Below are 21099 nucleotides of genomic sequence, written 5' to 3' on the forward strand. Positions count from 1 at the left end.
AGTAAAGGCCGGGAGCATAGATGTGGAAGCATAGAAGTACAGTATAACAATGCATTTTCTGCACGGTCCATTACTGCTCACGTTATAGTCACGAAGCCTAAAACAATTATTATGCTTGGTGACCGCCCATCCAAGCACTATCCAGGCTCATCTCTACTTAACTATCGTTTGTGGCCAAGTCGCTTCTGAAAAATAACCTAACAGCTCAGTGGGCTTTACCTGGTAAGATAAAACACATTCCTGCGGAGGGAGCTGGTAGGAACGTTGGGTTGCTCGGTCAATGGCCAGGGTCAACGGCGGCGTGGTGTATTCCGCAAATATGCCTGACTGTGAGGGCGGGCACAAGCCGGCGTGAGTAGGTTAAAGTTGAGTTTTATAAGGGCACCACGAGGTGACCAGCCCCTCCCCACCCAGCCCCACCCCTCCCACCCCCTACCCAGCCCCACCCTCCACACCCAGCCCCTCCCCACCCTCCCCTCCCCACCCAGCCTCTCCCCACCCTCCCCTCTCCACCCAGCCCCGCCCCGCCCCTCCCCACTCTCCCCTCTCCAACCAGCCCCACCCCTCCTATTTTTGGATGCACGACGGACGGACGGACACAATAATCCCCTGTGGGCGGGTGTAACCAGGAGGTTCCTACTAGTAATAGTTTAGTTTTATTTGTATAGTTTTTTAGATCATTTGTTTACCTTATCTACACTCTGCACTCCTATCGTGTTGTCGTTGTGTTGTTTGTTGTTGTAACGTTCTGAACCGCCCCTATTCTGATTTTGAAGATATGATGACACCAGGCACATTCCAGGTGATTTCGTCATGGGTTAAACATGAATATACATGCCAACATGCAACTTCTTCTTGGTTCTTTCGGTAAAGTCACGTAGAAGGGAAGTAATAAAATAATAAAAATAAAACATAATAAAATAATTCTCGACAGCCTCGACAGACCTGGTTTTCACGTGAGGACGGCTGCTTGCGTTGTGGCCGAAACGTCGTGAGAATTATTTTATTTTGTTTTATTTTTATTATTTTATTACTTCCCTTCTACGTGACTTTACCGAAAGAACCAAGAAGATGAATCCCTGCAGTCACGAAAGCTTTAAATCAAAATTTAACATGCAACTTGTCTTAAACAAGTGCCCAAGCATGAAAGCATCACTCTTACCAGTGAACCGCATCTAAACTACACCTCCGATTAGCAAGGTTGGCTACGTGCGGTGAGAAAGAAGTTCAACATACATACGTACACCTGAGTAGCTGGCCTTCGACACTTCACCTGGCTCCAGAGTACACTTAGCATGGCACAAGCGCTGCGGTAACTTCACCATTGCTTCGTGACACCTGTGCGGAACACATCGTGACCGCCGTTTTTGAACGAACAAAAAAACTTGACTTGATTACATTGTTCTCAACAAGTCGTTCGCACGTCCCCTAATATATGCCCAGACATCTCCCGCGGAAGATTGCGAAAGAGTGCCCCCTTGAACCGTCATGGTTCTCTGCCCTAAACGTTGCTTGCCGTGTTTCCTTTCAGGGGTCTTTATCGTCTGCTGGATGCCCTTCTTCATCACCCACATCCTCAATGTCCACTGCAAGACTTGTTACATTCCACCAGCCCTGTACAGCGCGACCACCTGGCTGGGATACGTGAACAGCGCGGTCAACCCCATCATCTACACCACCTTTAACATAGAGTTCCGCAAGGCCTTCATTAAGATCCTGCACTGCTGATGTTATTCCCAGCCAGGGCTGTCCCCTTGGTCCTCTGGCGCAACGATCAACCCGCAAAGTTAACGAATGGAGGGACAATACCGCGTGCAAGAAAGTGGCTTAGAGTGGAAACATTACAAAAGAGTGTAAGAAAAAAATGAAGGAAAATATTATTCAGCAAATGTAACGGCCGTGCTGCGTTCAAATTCACTCTCTCGATATAGACTAGAAGTCACGTGATTATTTTTGTACACCCGGTTTTGACTTGAGACTGACTGGATAAAATAAATAAATAAACAGCAGAAATGCAGGCTATCAGATTATACTGACGTTTTGCACACCGAGTGGATTGTAAATATTTCTTCGGATTGAATGTGCAAACCCCATAGTATTTGCGCTGGTCTACTCTCCGAAACAGTTTAAAGGAAATATATAAAGGAAACACTTTGATCATTTGTGCACACATTCATCAGCTTTGCTCATGGCACAGAGAAAAGTGTACCGCGTGGAGTTTCAAAAGAATGGTTATAGACATATTTTTACTTTATTTGACAAATGATTTTTGGTGTCGATATAAAAAAAAAAGTCATATTCATTCAATATCTGGTGAAAAACTTTGTTGCTACTCTTTTCCCCCCCTATAAGACGTCAAAACGACTGGAAAATGAAAAAAAAGTGTGGATTTAAAAGAAATGCCTTCAGCAATCAGCTCATCGCCCCTCATTATTTTGGATAATGCTCAGACAATCAATTTGAATTTCATATTGTGTGGGATTGGAACTCAGAGAAGACAGCAGCTGTCAGATGATTTTAGCAGAATTGCTACAATGAAGAACAGCATGCCATTAGACTTACAGAGCCATACTCATGATAATGTTTATACCTGTCAATTAATGGAAATTCTTACTGTATAACACATTCTACTGACAGAGTCCATATACTCATGCCATTGAGAAAGTATATAAAATGTGACATATGCTGTACATGTATAGACCACTGACCTTACTGGTTATTCAACAAGAAACGGCAGAAGTCTGGTTGTTTATAAGGTTTTGATCAATTTCTCATTGTAAATAGTCTCCAAACATCCCAGGGATGGATATTTGCCAGTTATAAAAAATGTAAGATGGAAACACACATACTCGTATATTTTCGGCCAGCAACGCCTCTAAAAGCCAGATAGACTTCATACTCAAGGTAGAAATTTCATAAAGAACACCGGATCACTGCCTGGACGCTCGTGTATGAAGAAGATGTGTGAGCGCGAGTCATAGGATCGGAAGAGATTTTTCCGTGCGCAATGTCTTTGACCGAAAACAGATTGGTGAAATGGTCACGTGTCACCAACAAGCTTTGTATCTGCGTAGCGTTCTAATTGATTATAGTTACCGATAAAATGTACACAATTGTATTTTGCCGTAGTCTCTCACTTCAAAAATACCATGGTTCTGAACTCCGCTCAATCATAAATAAACACGGGCCATTCTAACCGCTGCTCGAGACACTTATGATGTTGCTATACGTGTCCGCGTTGTGGGGTGTAACTGATGCTGGGCATTGTATAAGAAATTCACAACATCGCAACTTTTGCCTGTGTTGCCGACTGTAATGAACGATGCTATCGCGATCAAATGCTTTATTCAACCGGGTGAAAACCCTTCGTGACCACATGTCGTCTCCCTTTGGAGAAATGCATTTCATTTATTAGCAGCGGAGTACAGTTCCAAAGAACCGAGGGGATTACGTACGATTCATAATTGATTTTTAGGTGGGTGGTCAGGAGCGGATTCCTCGAATTAAAGTTTTAAGAATCGATTCGCTGAGAGGATCACTTGTTTTCCACGGTGTGAACTGGGTACTAAACTAAACAACTTTTTTTTTATTTAAAGCTTTCGTGACTGCAGGGATTCATATTCTTGGTTCTTTCGGTAAAGTCACGTAGAAGGGAAATAATAAAGTAATAAAAATATAAAACAATACAATTCTCAAGACGTTTCCCTTCTACGTGACTTTACCGAAAGAACGAACAATATATTTTTTTTTACCAAGTATGGCCCACTAAGCTATACAGCTCTTTTTTTAGAAGCGACCTGGCCACAAATGATAGCTCGACGAAGCGGCTTATCACGTGGAAATTTATAGCGGCCAAATACTTCAAACGCACGTTTCTAAATCTGGAAAAACCGGAGGACCCGGAGAAAAATCGACGTGACCACGGGGAGAACATGCAAACTCCAAATATACAGACATCTTTTGATTTAAAGCTTTCGTGACTGCAGGGATTAATATTCTTGGTTCTTTCGGTAAAGTCACGGAGAAGGGAAATAATAAAATAATAAAATAATATAAATATAAAACAATAAAAATTATCACGACGTTTCGACTGCAATACAAGCAATCATCAAACCTGATGACTTTACCGAAAGAACCAAGAATATATATACAGACATCGTCAGGGTCGGGATCGAACCCACGACCTCCTGTATCCCAGGCGAGGTAGTTAACATCTCCTAGCCACCGTGGCGCCTCTCTCCCCACCGTGGGTACTGACAGTTGGATCGACGTGAACGCTGATCCATTGCGTAAGTAAAATCGCGTGTCGTAAACCTTCCTCCACCCGACACGGCCAATTAATAGAATTGTCACGTGAACAAACGTGGCGATGTATTACCGCTTCAGCACAACCGCACACATTTCACAATTGGGTCCGACTTGTTGCTGTCAGTCACAGCCAGCATCAACATGCAGTTGTCAGAAATGTGTGAAATAGGTGGGTAGTAATCTTGATTTGAAGCTTTCGTGACTGCAGGAATCCATACTCTTTGGTTCTTTCGGTAAAGTCACGTTGGTAGTAGAAAAATAATAAAATAAAATAAAACATAATATATCACGACGTTTCGATCACAAGCCAGTGTTAAAGTACAGAATCTTTACCAACATTAATTGCAATGAGACAATAAGTAATCGGGTTACCTTCGAGGAAAGTATTGCCGGCACTCAAAAAAAACTGTCGCGATATGGACAATTTCAAAGCACGTGGGTGGCTCATGATGAATCTGGCAGGAACATATTTGCAGGGTAACGTGCATTTCCAATTAGCTTGCATTACTTTCACCGTTGTTTCCAAGTGACCATCTTTAACGTTGACATAAATATCGCTTACATTTGTATTTCGTAAAACAAGAAAATTGATGAAAATGGCAGGTGAAAAAGTGTCAAGGCCGCCAGTGTACATTTCAGACTATACCACTGCGATACATGGACAAGAGAAACCCACGCAACAAACACGGAAATGGCGTCCGAAAAACAAGAGAGTTGGGCTTTTGGGTTAGGTCGTGTTACAAATGTGGCGTAAAAAACACCCCTCCTACTCCACCCAACACGGCCAAGTAATAAAAATGTCACGTGAACAAAAGAGTTGAATGTATGACTGCCACAGCACCACAGTTGCGTTGGAAATAATCTCACAACAATTTAAATGGGTAGGACGTTTCGCTGGATATTACATCCAGCATCATCAGGTGACTCGTTATATTGGTCGTGAAAGCCTACGTAGAAATTAAACAAGCAGAGATGTGTTTTTTTTAATAGGGGAAAGGATGAATTATTTCTAGTTTTGAAGCTTTCGTGACTGCAAGGATTCATATTCTTAGGTTTTTTCGGTAAAGTCACGTAGGTAAAAACATTAAAAACAGATAAGTGGAATTCCTCCCCGTAGAGGGCATTAACCTAAGAATATGAATCCTTGCAGTCACGAAAGCTTCAAATCTAGAATTAATGCCCTCTACGGGGAGGAATTCCACCTATCTGTTTTTAATGTTTTTACCTACGTGACTTTACCGAAAAAACCTAAGAATAGGATGAATTATTTCACATTTCCATTTTTATCTTTTTTGACGGAGAAAATAAATTATTTAAGCAACATTTGTTTTACCAAGTAAGGCCCAACTAAGCTATATAGCTCTCTTTCAGAAGCGACCTGGCCACAAATGATAGCTAAATGAAGTGGCTTATCATGCGAAAATTTATAGCAGCGATATACTCTAAACGCACGTTGTTTCTAAACGTGGAGGAAACAACCGGAGGACCCGGAGAAAAATCCACGCAACCACGGGGAACATGTAAACTCCAAATATAGAGGCATCAGAGTCGGGATCGAACCCACAACCTCCTGCATACCAGGCGAGATAGTTAACATCACCACGGCACCCATATTAAATGTTAGGCATATTCCAACTCAATTACGATTCCAAATATATATTTTTTGGGTCAGATCGCATAAATAAAATGTGTGACCTAGATCCTCAACACCGATGTGTGGTGAACTCTCTTCACAAGATTTAATGCCCAAATGTTAGAAACTATGATTTAGTTTTTACTTCTCGTCCTATTAATAATACATTGATGAAAAAAACTCAGCGAGTATGCAAAATGAAATCATATGGAAGTATATAATTGTTTTGATTCAGTCTGAAACTGTCAAAAGTCATATCACAGAAAGTATGTATACCCTTACAAACAAACTTGATAACATCCTATTCAATTGCCCCGTTGAATACTAAAAACAAATACTGTATTGTTTATTGTAAATGTACAACTTCAATTTTCATCATAAATTATCAGAGAATTTATAAAAAAACATACACCTGAAGATGAATGACAGCTCAAAATAGTGTGTAAAGAAAATAACGTATAATTTGGTGATTCTGTGCAGCATTCCGAAGGGATACACAACGGCACACAACAGAGTTGTTTCGTGTTGTTTGTCTCTAAACATGGATCCGTCGAGACGGAGGAGGTGCCTGCCCTACATCAGCCATGCTCGCCAATAACAGTAGCATTTGTTAAATATGCCTGGCTCAGAACCGATCCAGATTCTGCTCGCTTTAAACACACGCTTCTGGTTAAGTCCACAAGACCAATACACTGAACTGATAGATGTGATTTACACGCAGTTGTTCTCAACGAGTAATATACACAGCAGCGATTTGATTATTTTGGTCTATTTCAGATAGTAGATTGCCATATAAACTCCATGTTAGCGAAACACTTTATTGGTAACAACTGTCGAAACGTTAGTGTATACATTTATATGTACATCATTGTACATGATTGCCATAAATGTTTATAAAGAGTCTTGATGTTTGCACTTTATAAAAAAAAATGTCATAGGGTCACATCTATATTAAAAAAGTAAATCAGATTTTTTTTTTAAGGGAACATTGTTTCTTTTGGAATCATGTTAACACAAACCCTCAGGGTCCACTTTTGCTGCATCTCAATTTCAATACTTGTACTTTCCCACAAAATGTCATGAGACCTTAAAAATAAATATCGTTTTGTTTCAGTAAATGTTTTGCCTATGACCAAATCACTCTCAATATGTGTTGGTCTCATCGGATCTCTGCAGCTGAGCAGAGCTGATCCTGGTTCGTACTTGGTTGGATAGATTGCCTGGGTATAGCAGGTCTTGTGTAGACATATGTTTGCGAATCGAATGCTGTGCTGTGAAGCGATGGCAAGTACACCGTTGGGATTTTTGAATGTATCTGTGCAAAGATTTTGAGCGTTACCCTCACGCGTGTGTGGGTTTACTCCATTACCCCGAGTTTTCTCCCACATGCCAACACCCATTCACGGAATTGGTCAAACATCCCAAATGCATGAACCCTCTTGAAAATGTTTCTTGAGATTCACTGAGGCTTTGTTAGGTAAACAATTGGATTCTTATCATCATCGTTATAATTTTTTACAAATATTTTATTGATATCCAAGACACACATAGTAAAACGAATATATGGGATTTGTTTTCAGACTTCTCCAATACAAAAGGAGGACTTTAATATGCACATTCTGTTAGCTAAGCGATGAAACGCCATATTAAAATATTATTGAACGTATATATATCAAGCCTGTTATAATAAGTTAAAGTCATTTGTGTGTTCTGCTGCTTGTACGCATGACATCAGAAGATGAGTGATGCCTCAAGAAATGTGCTATAAAGAACAAAATGTCTCATATAGAAGGCACTTAAAAGTTAATGTTTTGTGACAAATGTTCATTTAAGCAGGAAAGTACTTTACTATCTATGCCACAATCCACAAGATATTGTACATGTCGATACCAACATTAAACAATATGTGTACAGACTGCAATGTCACATCAGATGGTTTATGAAATGTAAAACAGAAAAAAGTGTGACCACTAATTTATGACGTGATCTTCAACAATAAAGTAAGCCTCTTCCTCTGTCATGCACAGCGATTTAACACAATCGTCACAAAGTTATATTCTTTAAAATGTGAATCGCGGAAACGTGAAAACACAGCCCCCCGCCACTCTTTCACTCACCATTTGTCTCCGTTCACTCAGAGACGAAAAGTGATGGTTTATATCGTGCGAGTTGGTCATTGTGTTCATACGTCTCCATGTATTTGGAGAGAGAGAGAGAATAAAGCCAGCAGCTGTGGAGCACTGGATCATGTTGCAAAGAGGATGGGATTATGAACCCGCTGCCTTTTTAGGTTTGCGCAGCTATTACAGTGTTTAATGAAAATCTGAGACAAATCGTTTTAGTAATCATCTAGGAGTAATGCGAAATCCTACGGGGATTTTATATCCATTGCATAATATGGACAGATCTGGATGGAATTAAGTATGTTATTGTTGGAGTTCTATATATATATAAAAAGGCTTGCTATGATTATTTAATCTTTTTTTTTAACTGTGTGAAAATATGATTTTTCAAATGCTCATGAAAATGATATATTTGCACAAATAATTTACTGAAACGAGAGCTATTCATTACATTTGATCGTACTGTTTAAATTTTAATGCAAAAAAGAACACGCTTCACAGGCCTGTGGTATAATGATTCATAAAATGTGGATGTGGTTCGCTTTTAATACTTAATACGTGAATGACAGTATTTACCACCGATTAAAATGTAGACGGATATAGGTCATGCAAGGCAAGCAGAATCGTATCGATGTCATGACAACAGTAGATCACACATTCTGATATCATTATAAAATATCATAAAACAAACGTTTAATGTAAAAACTTACGGCTGCCCCATCTGCAAAAAAACGTTGTGAGCACAGTTATATTTAACACACGCCTTTATTATATTTTTTTGGTTTGCGCTCACGGTATATTATTTAAACAATTGGAGTGCAGGATTTTATCGATGTAATTTATTTCAGATAAAATCTTAATTAATCTAAGAGAGGAATATGTTCCTATTGCATTGTGCAAACGTGTATCCACCTTGCGTCTCGTTATGTGCTGTGATTTCTGCAATACAACTTGCGATAAGGCTGTATTGTGTAATGCTTTGCACACAGCTAAACAAAATTGCATTTAAAAATGATTGTCGGCTATTTGGATTTGTTTTCTTCTACGTAAAGAACTTGTTTCGGCGTACGTATTGTTATGATTGTATTTGTATTAAAACAAACGTTTACTTGTGCTGCATACAAATCTACTTTCCCATTCGCAATGTATGGTCTCCATTCTCGTGCTTCTATGACACTCCATTTCAAGACACCCTTTGCTTACCAAAAACTTTGAGGAACTATGCACCAACTAACTATAAAAACAATGGATTCACAAATTTGGTACATTGCAACTCTTAATTAGCACAGCGCAGCATAGAACCACTGTTGCTAATTGAGATTGAGCGGACTTATAACTGGCAAATCTTGAAGATTCTCATGTGCATTAAAGCTCACTTCACAGTGTAAACGTGATGGATAACTTTTGTTGTTGTAGACGTACGTTGATTCCAATTACGGCCGCAAATACACTCGGTGCGTCGAGTGCGTTTGACTTTTTATCAAAAGAGATTTGTAGAATTATGAATAGCATTTCATCTTAATTACTCTCGTGCAGTCAACTCGCCAAAGAAAAAAACACGAATCATTTACAACGAATGCCATCAATCATGAAATTTATTAATAATTATAAATGTCATCTCAACTACCAACTACACCATATGTTGCTTGCAACAACGTGAATATCGAGAATATTTATTTTTATTTAGACTGGAGGAATCTGATGAGCTGCGAAGCTTTTTTGCACAGATTTTAATACAATTTGTGACTTCAGTTTTTGACTCAAAGATTATTCACTCAATCCACCTACTGATCATGGCAAGAAAACAAATCCTTTACGGCAAAATTGCATGAAGTAGCAGGGCCTGGGGAAAAGTCATTTGTTGAAGGCTGAAAGTGCAGACAGTTGCCAAAAATGAATACCGCGCAGTTCGTTGGCAACACAATTGATTCACTATTCACTACAACGGGAGCTCACGTGGGAGACAGATATTCCAGTTCTCATAGATGCTGGATGCAATTACCAGCGAAACGTCGTACTCAAAAATTGTAAATGTTGTGGTTTCACGCTTCAACACACCGGTGGGCTAAAGCAATGAACTATTTGTCTTTTGTCAACGTGACGCTTTTTTGCTGATTGGCCGTGTCGGGTGGTAGAGGGTTACGACACATTCATAAATAACGCGATCTAACCCAAACACGTTGATTATGAATGATTATGAGGTTTTAGTCGTAAGTTAATTCGTCAAAATAGCTTTTTTTTCGAATGCCTTCGTAATGCATACAAAGAATCAACGCAGTTTCTCTGTATATTGATAGGCACGTAAAGAAGCGTCTCGTCGCAAAAAGCGCATCCCCTATAATTTCTTGCTCGCGACAAATGCTGGTGGAATGGTCGTCAACCAACAGGAGCTCTAGAGGGTAATGTTGGTCTACTCTTCCACCCTGGTCAGAAATGTTGGAAGAGGTGGGATTACCCAGACATTATTCTTTGGTTCTTTCGGTAAAGTCACGTATAAAGATAAAATAATAAATTAAATAATAGCATACTACGACGTTTCGATTGCAACACAAGCAATCATCATCAGATATAAAAGAAATAGCAACAGAAATCTAACCAGAAAACTATAGACAGACATATAAGCAGACAGACATCATAAAGATACACAGAGAGAGAACACGTATCGGCACAAAGAGAGAGGTCGTCTCTGTGACGGGGCCTTAAATATAGAGAGGGGGCGGGGGCGGAGAGAGGGAGGGGGCAGATAAAAAAAAATTGCATGTCAATGAGTGGACAACAACGTGGTACGGTACGCAAGCTTGAAATTTAGGAGAAAGACACACTAAAATTAAATAACCTAGTAAAATATCGAAATGTAATGTAATGCAACACAGAGAGTCGGTCAACACACAATTGACGCATAGCCCGGTTGATTACGTATTTCAAAGATTGCTAAGTTAGAATTTAAGTGTGAAAATTCCAAAGATTGATTACCCAGACACTTTGCCCCACCACGTGAAACCCCACCTATTTATTGTACAGCCGGGTGGAGTCTCGAGAGAGAGAGAAGAGAGAGGATGGGATTTTAAAAAACCCGAACGGACGAGTTGGAGGACTGAAGAAATCTGACGAAGCTCTTGTGGTGCAATTTCGGTGTGCTGAGCCACGAACACCCACAGCATCTTCCTCTCACAATGTGTCACCGCCGGAGGTCGCGAGAACAGTCAAAAGGAAAGTACAGGAACCTCCCCCCTCACCCCAACCCAAAATACATAAGATGATGAATATTAAACGAAACATGAAGCAGCAACGGTACCAACCGGGCATGCATGCTACCCGTTTGCTTCTTCACAACAAAAATCAAACAGAAGTGTGGCAGAATTGAGGGGGGGGGGGGAAGGTTTAAACGGAACCCAACCGTTTCCGCCACTTTTCATTGAGCGCTGACGCAGACAAGTGGGTGACATGCACTCTTCACGGCAAGGTCTGTTGCCCTCAAGCTCTCAATCATTCCGTTGCTTTGCTTGGAAGCTTAAACGCGTGTTTGTGTCAAGCCCTATGGGTACGTGTCTTGCCGACAAAGCCAAGAGCAGCGGCCGGTACAGGAGCGAATTTTGCCGCCCAACTCCTTGTATCTGTGAGTTGTTCACATGCAGAGCAATGCTGTGACGTTGCACGAATTCCAGGTGGGGGTGATACGCGTGCTGTCAGTAAAGTATCCTTTTCACGAAAAAAGTTGCTTCTCTGCTCATGCACAAATCATTTCTTGCACCGCTGGATGCGGCAATGTGAGATTGCATTCAAGCGCGGGTTATTTGCATGCGCAAAGTGATTCCCCGCAGGGGAAAGTCTAGCCACAGAACAACTGCTCGTTACTGTCGACTTCCCGACAAAGTGGTACTCACTTTTACTGATCCTATGCATGTATACGTGTTGAACTTCTTTCGCACCGTACGTGCTAATCGGAGGTGCGAGGCTAATCCTGGAAGGGTGATGGGGCTGAATGAACCCCCAACGAGGATTGTAACTCTCGACCGTCCGATTGTGAGCCACCCGCTCTACCCTTGAGCCACCTGCAAGGATAATTAGCATACAACACAAATAAAAACAATTTGAATGGATCAATCGTCTGACTGTAACCAAAAGTTTCGATTTAAAGCTTTCGTGACTGCAGGGATTCATCTTCTTGGTTCTTTCGTTAAAGTCACGTAGAATGGATATAATAAAATAATAAAAATAAAACATAATAAAATAATTCTCACGACGTTTCGGCCACAACGCAAGCAGCCGTCCTCAGGTGAAGAACAGGTCTGTCGGACCTGTTCGTCACCTGAAACGTCTCGACAGACCTGTTCTTCACCTGAGGACGGCTACTTGCGTTGTGGCCGAAACGTCTCGACAGACCTGTTCTTCACCTGAGGACGGCTGCTTGCGTTGTGGCCGAAACGTCGTAAGAATTATTTTGTTATGTTTTATTTTTATTAGTTTATTATTTCCATTCTACGTGACTTTACCGAAAGAACCAAGACGATGTAACCAAAAGCTTAAGACGCTGTATGTGTTGGGGAAATTGAGAATGGAGTTTTGAGAGGGTTCTTTCCAGAGCCTGGGGTTGTGGGATAGAATGCTGCAGGTCAGGGGTATTGAGACGATGCTCTCATCAAAGTGGGAATGAAATAAAAATGAATAGGAGAGACAGACAAGTGAGAACAGGAAATCCTTGAGCACGGACCTGACCTGAGCGGGGGGGGGGAGATAGAGGACCTCGCGAGAGTGGACAGCCAGAGCAAGATAATTTAAAGATGGGTAATGACATCGCGAGACCGCGACGGTGACGGACAACACCACAGCTTGATTGCGACTAAAGTCACGTAGGTAGAAATACAATAGATCACGACGTTTCGATCGCAACACAAGCAATCGTCATCAGGTGGGACAACTACAGCAAGAAAAAACTGCTGAAGTAGGCGAGAGAGCTGCCGTGGCACGAGGTTATATTGACTCTATCGGTAGGGTACATGGGCGGGGCTAGAGATGGTGGGGGGGCAGTGTAAGATCTGTGGCCGCCACAGATCTTACTCTGCCCCCCCCCATCCAAAGGGTATGTGATGAATATTAGTCTGTCGCTGGGTAGGTGGGCAATGCAGCTCCCTGCTGCTGTATAGGAGCAGATGTCCCTTGAAGGGCTATCAGAAGTAATTCCACAATATCCATTTCCGTGGGACATTCTCAAACACAAGGGTGGTTGCAATGCACTTGTTTCTTTGCCTCGTGATGTCGTGACACCGATAGCACAATCGGGTACGGCTGGGGGAAATAAAAATAAAAAGCAATAATTGGAACACCTACTGACTGATTTACATAAACCACTTGCAAAGCACGGTGCACTATCGCAGAATACATAATTCACGTGAACAATTCATTATATTGGTTGACTTCCATAGAACGAAACAAAGTCAGTTTGTTGTAGGTTGTACAATAAAATGCCATCACAATCCTTACATGCCACAATTCCTCATTCATTCATGTTGCTATACACCAAACCGTTTTATATTATGTGAAACATAAATAGTGCATTGAAAAAAAAGACAAATGCATGCAATTCTTATTTTGTATCATCGAATTAAAGGAGCCAGCATTTCGTATGTACATAATTTAAAGAGGGCATAAAATATGTCACGTGTTTTTTATTTAACTAAAATATTTTTCATTTTACCAGGTAAGGCTAAATAGCATTTTTTCAGAAGTGACCTGGCCACAAATGTTAGCTCAACAAAGTGGCCTATCATGGTGGAAACGTGTAGCAGTCAAATACTCTCAACGCATGTTACTAAATGTGGAGCGAAAAACCAAAGCGCCGGGAGAAAAATCCACGCGACCACGGGGAGAACATGCAAACTCCACATATACAGGCGTCAGAGTTGGGATCGAACTCATGACCTCCTGCATACTAGGCTGGGGAGTTAACATCTCACCACCTTTGCTTCAGAACTTCCAGTATACAATACCAATTGTCACCCACTGAGATATTATTCTACCAATTCACAGTCACATTTTTGTTAAACAATGACATTACTTTAATCGCGTATGGGCCAAGCACACAATGGTGATAGAAGGGCTTAACATTTATGATTAATATATATTTGTTGAAAGTACTTCTTCATATTGCATGTATCTCATGCATACGTTCACGAGCAGAATTCGTTCTGGCAACTGATGGTGCAGGATTTTATACAACTGTGAAACTAAATACGTAAACATCTAACACTCACAGTAACTCTAATCTCTATGTAAATACTGTACCTTAACCCCTAACCTGAGCTCGTTATATGACTGCCCCTGTCAAGTTGGTCAACATACTAGATACTCTCTGCCACTGTCATAGGACCCAACATTGATGTAGTAGTACTGACAATGTGTATGCAAATGTGTTCTATTATTTCTTATTATATTGTATGCCTTGCACAAAATTCAGTTTATTAAGCAACATACATTTAAACCACGTCGAACTTAAGGGCCATTTTTTTTACTACACAGTTTGAAGAACACCTTGCTAGTAAAATACTGGTTAATTTGAAGAGTACACACAATACTTCAGGTAGAAGATGAACGATGGTGTTTAAATATGGTATAATTACATAGACATTTGCATAACAAATTTAATCATTTTAATAATAGAATAATCGTAATTATGTACTGCCGTGTTTAAATCCAATGCCGCGCGGGACACACTCAGTAGTTGGTTACCTACCCGGGTTCGATTCCCGCTCACTGCCACCACCAGTGACGGTTATCTATACCGGTTCTGGACCTCCCCTAGGTCGACTTGGCCTCAAATAAGTACCTGGTGCGGTGTGTAAACATCGCCACTGGGGAGACAAAGGTGGTGCTGGCCACCCACCCCCTTCATAGGTTCTTACTAACAGCACTTGTCCCCAACAGTCTGTTAAGGCTACACGGGGGACCTTTGTCTTGGCTTTTTTTCTTATACTTCACCATGCTGGCCAGTGCAGATTGGTAAAGGTGTGGGGGGTTTCCCACAAATGGTTCCGCTTTCACTCGCCACTTATTTTATCCACGGTTGGGAAATGAACTCAGGTATTTGCAGGGTTCATAGTATGGTACCCTAACCAATGTGCCCACCCCGCTCCATGCCAAGGCTTATAATTGGTGCTGCAAATATTAACAAGTTCCTCCTTTAAAAAATATTGTTGTGAACAAAAAATTGTTGGTTAAGGAATAATGTAATAAAAAAAATTACTTATCAAAATAGAACATTTTGATAAAATATATACATTCATGATTTGGGGAAATCATAAAACATAACCCAGCCAAGATTGAAGTGGAAAAGCAGTCATTTAAATATCCTATACAGCACACGTTTGAGCAAATTTCCTTACAAAAAAATTAGATTTTCCTCAGGTCAATGAGTATGACATGAGCAAACGATTTAGTCACTGAACTCAAGCATTCAGTTCTATAAACTGTCTTAATAGCAAAAAAATTCAGCGGATTATAAAGTTAATTTAGAAACAAAATGTCACGAGACAAAGGGAAGGAGAGTAGTGATTAGTGATTTTCACAATGGGTTCATTTCCAATTAATAACCATGAACATCTTTAGCGATTGCATAACGGTGTTATTTTTTTGTTTCCTTTCGAAAGCCTTAATCTGTCCCGCAAGGCATCTGTAGATTTTTCTGCGTGTGCTTCGGTTTTACACAGTATCTAAATGCGGTGCGTTCCTTTAAAAAAGAATAGAAAATAATGACGAAGAATGCGCGGGACCATCTGCACGGCAGAACGCATCCGTCGCGAGTTCTGAAGCCCTAAATGAAGGTGTCAATTCCAATATAAGGCAAATTGGCGGTTTGAACAAATTACAGATGAATCGAGCGAACCCACCACGGCTTAGCGCCAACGTCATTATAATTGATGCATCTTAACAATTTTCGCCAGAGCCCCTTGGGGGTTTCGTTCGTGTCTTCCAGTGACCATGAACCAAAACTTATTGTGACAATTCTCAAACACACTGCATATAGGTGATGGTTTCTTGAGAATTCATTTTAGACTCAAAACCAATGTTTGTCAAATTACTTTTGAACCTCCTCAATGGTTGAACACCACTTTTAAGTCTGCATTTGTATCTACATTTTGCTACAGATTATCACAAGAAATGTACGCATATAACATGTCCATAAAATTTCGATTTAAAGCTTTCGTGACTGCAGGGATTCATCTTCTTGGTTCTTTCGGTAAAGTCACGTAGAAGGGAAATAATAAAATAATAAAAATAAAACATCATAAAATGCAATTCTCACGACGTTTCGGCTACAACGCAAGCAGCCGTCCTCAGGTGAAGAACAGGGCTGTCGGAAAGACAGCGTCATTCAAGAACAGGGCTGTCGGAAAGACAGCGTCATTCGGACGCTGTCTTTCCGACAGCCCTGTTCTTCACCTGAGGACGGCTGCTTGTGTTGTGGCCGAAACGTCGTGAGAATTGTATTTTATTATGTTGAATTTTCATTATTTTATTATTTCCCTTCTACGTGACTTTACCGAAAGAACCAATAAAATGTCCATAAAGGTACTGTAGATTTACATGATATATGTTTGCATCGGAAGCACAACACAAAATTATAATTGTAAAGTGTTATTTTTTTGCGATTCATAATGTCCTCCACTGATGTGATCAACTATTAATGATACGAGGGTTGAAAGAGAGTTCGAGGAATACATTTCACGATATATATTTTTAGTAAATTATGTATTGATTGTGGGTTGGCAGGGTTAGCATTGGTTTTGCCTAGGAACATTGATTAGATCCATAATGAAGGAGACGAGGTTCTTACCCTTTTTCTGTTCCATTGACCGCTTTTAATTATCACGCTTAGTGTTCCAAAGCAATGGCTAACGCTTTCCAAAGACAATAATACAGATCAATGTGAATTAACTTACACATGGCAGCTTGATTTGACGACACGTTAACCTTCTTGGTTCTTTCGGTAAAGTCACGTAGAAGGGAAATAATAAAATAAATAAAATAAACATAATAAAATAATTCTCACGACGTTTCGGCCACAACGCAAGCAGCCGTCCTCAGGTGGAGAACAGGTCTGTCGAGAAGACAGAGTCTGAATGTTGGAATGTTGGTGACTTTGTCTTCTCGACAGACCTGTTCTCCACCTGAGGACGGCTGCTTGCGTTGTGGCCAAAACGTCGTGAGAATTATTTTAATGTTTTATTTTTTTATTTTTTTATTTCCATTCTACGTGACTTTACCGAAAGAACCAAGAAGATGAATCCCTGCAATCACGAAAGCTTTAAATCGACACGTTAACCATTAAAGAGGTAACAATCAACTTCGAAACAGCAGTAACACGGAACACAATATATCCGGAGAACTCAATGCAATAATTTACATTCTTTGATGAGCGGTTCCCATGTTATAATCATCGTCATCATCATCGGTTGCTCGCCCCTGGTCGCAGTGCAGTGATCCCCACAGGACGTCACGAGGAGGAGGCCCTATCCTTGAGCGTCTGGCGACGCCGTGGTGTTTGACGTCAGTCTCGACGACGCGGGTCCACGTCGACTGCGGTGGTCTGCCCCGAGCGCGGCTTCCGTCCCGCCGCCGCCACCGCTGCGTTGGTGATGGTGCGCAGGGCTGTGCGGACGTACGCTGAACTTCTTTCGTGCCGCACGTAGCCAACCGTGCTCATCGGAGGTGCGGGCGGGAAGGACGACACACTTAACACAAAAACCAGTTAAAAAAAAATGAGCTTTCAATAGAGATTTAAAAGTGCATAGTTCTCAGCTGGCTGACTAATGTCGGAAGGAAGAGCGTTCCAGACGGCCGCAGAAGCGCATCTGAAAGCGCCGCGCGATGCGGTCATTACCGCTTTTGTTTGATGGCCCAGCAGCCAAAAAGCTGCTGCTGCTACTGCTGCTGCGAGGATGACCGCAGTTCGCGTGCACGGCGGTGTGCTCCTTCACGAGATCAGCGAGCGATCGTCATGGTTCGTTTGTGGCAAGCCCTCCATCGTGCAATGGAGTGCGACCTCATAGTATTTGCGTGCAATGAGCGCCACCGCTTTGCGTGGTGCGATCCGCCTCGGGCGACGTGAGTCCGAAGAGGCGAAGTCTCCTGTCCCCGGCCATTTCAGTCGCCGCCGGAGGGGCTGTTCGATGGCGGCCCTCGCTGTTCGATGATGCGCTCGCTGAAGTGGACGCGAAGTATCTGTCACGGACACCACCGGTCGAATGCATCCAATTTCCTGCGTGGAGCCGCTGTCACCCACCACGTCTCTGAGCCGTACATCAGCAGCAGCACAGTAAGGATGAACGTTGATGGCTATGTACGCACGCATGTTGTACGTAGCCAACCGTGCTGATCGGAGGTGGATCTTTGTTGCCGTTGACGCATCCGGACGAGGTGATTCGTGCGCTCAGGTGCAGTTGGGATTCGTCTTTTAATTTCTGCTTCACTGCTGCCAGTCAGGTGGCAGGTCTGCAGGTGAGGTCGGTGGATGATTGTACCACATGCACATCGATGTCCACTGTTTTGCACTTCATTCTTCGGTGGTATCTATGGTTCGTTGGCTTTGTTTTTCACCTTGTTGATTTCCAGGGCAACTGAGAGAGCTTCAGTTTGCATAATCCGCAGTGCAAGGATTAGCACTTTAAGCATCTCAACCCCGAACACAGCAACATCGTCTGCGTAGTCTAGGTCAGTGAACACTTCGTTGCCTAGGGTTGCTCACAATACACCTTGCTCCCAACATACTGTGGGGCACCACGGTGGCTAGGAGATGTTAACAACCTCGCCTGGTATAAAGGAGGTCGTGGGTTCGATCCTGACCTTGACAATGCTTGCTGTATATTTGGAGTTTGCATGTCTCTCTCTCCCCCCTTGTCCCGTGAATTTTTCTCTGGGTCCTGCGGGTTTCCACCTCCACATTTAAAATCAACATCACGCGTTCAGAGTATTTGGCTGCTGTACATTTCCACATGATCATAAGCCACTTTATTGAGCCGTGATTTGTGGCCAGGTCGCTTCTGAAAAAGAGCTCAGTGGGCCTTACCTGGTAAAAAAAAATATCAATTTTTTTAACTGTGCGCTGCAGAATTCAGTCCATTGGAGGCAAGCAACAAGTTGAGAGCAATGGTGCAGCCTTACCTCTGACCACCCTTGATATCGAACCACTCAGAGGACTCCATCAGATTCACAATCTTTTCGTTTTTGTTCGTGGGGCCGGGGTGGCACGTTGTGGCTGAGTGTGTAGGGGTCACGTAGAGGGCAATGAACCACGCCCATTTGATGACAACTCAGACCTCCGGACTTCGGCATTTTTGCAGTGAAATTACACATTTTTGGTGCCCTGCAATTTTCCTAAGAGCGGCCCTCACGGCATCCTCGCACCGGCTCAGAAAGAGGTGATGCCCCCGGGGTATTCCACTGCCGTTACGGTGGTTGTCGAGAGCTCTTCAGAGGGGGATGATGCAGAGCGATTCGGCAGCTAGGAGAACAGTACAATGTTGTTAAAGTTGATTGTATATTGCTATTTGAGAGTTCGGATTTTTTTTTATGTTATAGCGGTGGGGGGGGGGGGGTTGGAGATCTTATTTCGGTCAACCGGTTAAGCTTGATACTGATAGTTGCGATAACCAGGCGCTGGTCTGCATCGAACTCCAGGCCGCAGCATACAACGTTGCAGAGATTTCCATCTGGAATCAATAAGTGTGTTGTCCATGTCTTTCTGTGTGTGTGGCAATTGTTTAAAACCCAGGAAGTCCTTTGCATGTTGTGGCGCCGGAACTACGTGCCACCTCTTACGAGCCCATTCCACCGCACAGAAATGAATTAGCCTTTCCGAATTGCCGTTGGGGATTGCCGCTGCCATGTGGGCCGGTCACGGTTCAGAGGTCACCTCTGGAAGTGCCAGAGACAGCGCTGAAGTTTCCGAGATGCATCAGGAGGTCTCTGTGGTTTTGTCAGGTTCAACGTCTGCTGCAGGGACTGGTAGAAATGGTCTTTAACGTTGTCAGGTGCGCTTTGTTGGTTGGTGCGTCTTCCAAGGCAATAAATAGGTCACTGAAGTTGTGCTGAAATCTCGGAACCAGTAAGCTGATGCCAATGTAATATGTTACCAATCAGCTGGTTTTAGGGTCCCACTCTGTGCAGCAGGGCAGGTATAAAAATTATCCTCCCTACTGTCCGGGCCAGAGGTCACATTAAGGGATCTCAGAAGTAGCTCTGGGATATCCACTTATGTGGACCATTCTCTAGCATGAAGGGTGGCACTGCTCTTTGAGATTTCCCAATGGATACTCTGTCTCATGATGTGATGCCGATAGCAAAACTGTGATAAATTGGAGGGGAAAGACCAAAAAAATAAATAAAATAGATGTTACATATTATTACGGTCAATATAAGATATTTCACACACATTTTTTTTGGTATTCAGGCCAATGTTGGATTACAGTCATAGAATGTGATGGTTAGGTGAACGGGCATACTATCGAGTCTGCCGTGAATATTACACCATATGTGCTGAACAAAGAGCCAGAAGATAAATGTAGTGACAGGAAATATCATAATCTTGCTCGAAATAGTAATAATAATTCTTATTTTATAAAGTGCCTTTCTTCTTGTATTATCTCTAAGCGCTGTACATCATCAAAACTACACTCACAAGTAACAATACAATACAATCGAAATAGAGTAAAAACTGATAACAATAATTATGACAACCATACTCGCAATATAGATAGAATGGAGACAACATACGATCCATATCCCCAAAACATTAATAACAGATACATTTACGAACGGACAATGCCCAATGCACGAGCATGCCAACTATTATTATGTTCCATGGCAGTTTGAATAATGCTTATCGAGAGAAATGTTGAATTCAAGGATGATGTAATCAGTCATCGACACAGAGTTAACACCTCTTCCGACAAGTAAGGCTAGTGTGAGAGAGTAGGCCAACATTTCCTTGAGATGGATTCTCCAGAGCTCATTCTAGTGGAGGTAAGCAGTGGTGTGAGC

At 42.0% G+C, this 21099-nt stretch overlaps 1 protein-coding gene across 2 annotated transcripts in view; it reads left to right on the forward strand.

Moving 5' to 3' along the window:
• LOC144942968 (D(2) dopamine receptor A-like) overlaps positions 1-5425 on the forward strand; it is a 43938-nt gene extending 38513 nt beyond the window's left edge. For both annotated transcript variants that reach the window (XM_078870037.1, XM_078870035.1), the window contains exon 8: positions 1532-5425. In XM_078870037.1, coding sequence (XP_078726163.1) covers positions 1532-1728 — 197 coding nt within the window. In that variant the 3' untranslated portion in view covers positions 1729-5425. The remainder of the gene's footprint in view (positions 1-1531) is intronic.
• Positions 5426-21099: the final 15674 nt, after the last annotated feature.

Source organism: Lampetra fluviatilis, chromosome 29 (assembly GCF_964198595.1).
Source record: "Lampetra fluviatilis chromosome 29, kcLamFluv1.1, whole genome shotgun sequence".
Taxonomy (NCBI): Eukaryota; Metazoa; Chordata; class Hyperoartia; order Petromyzontiformes; family Petromyzontidae; genus Lampetra; species Lampetra fluviatilis.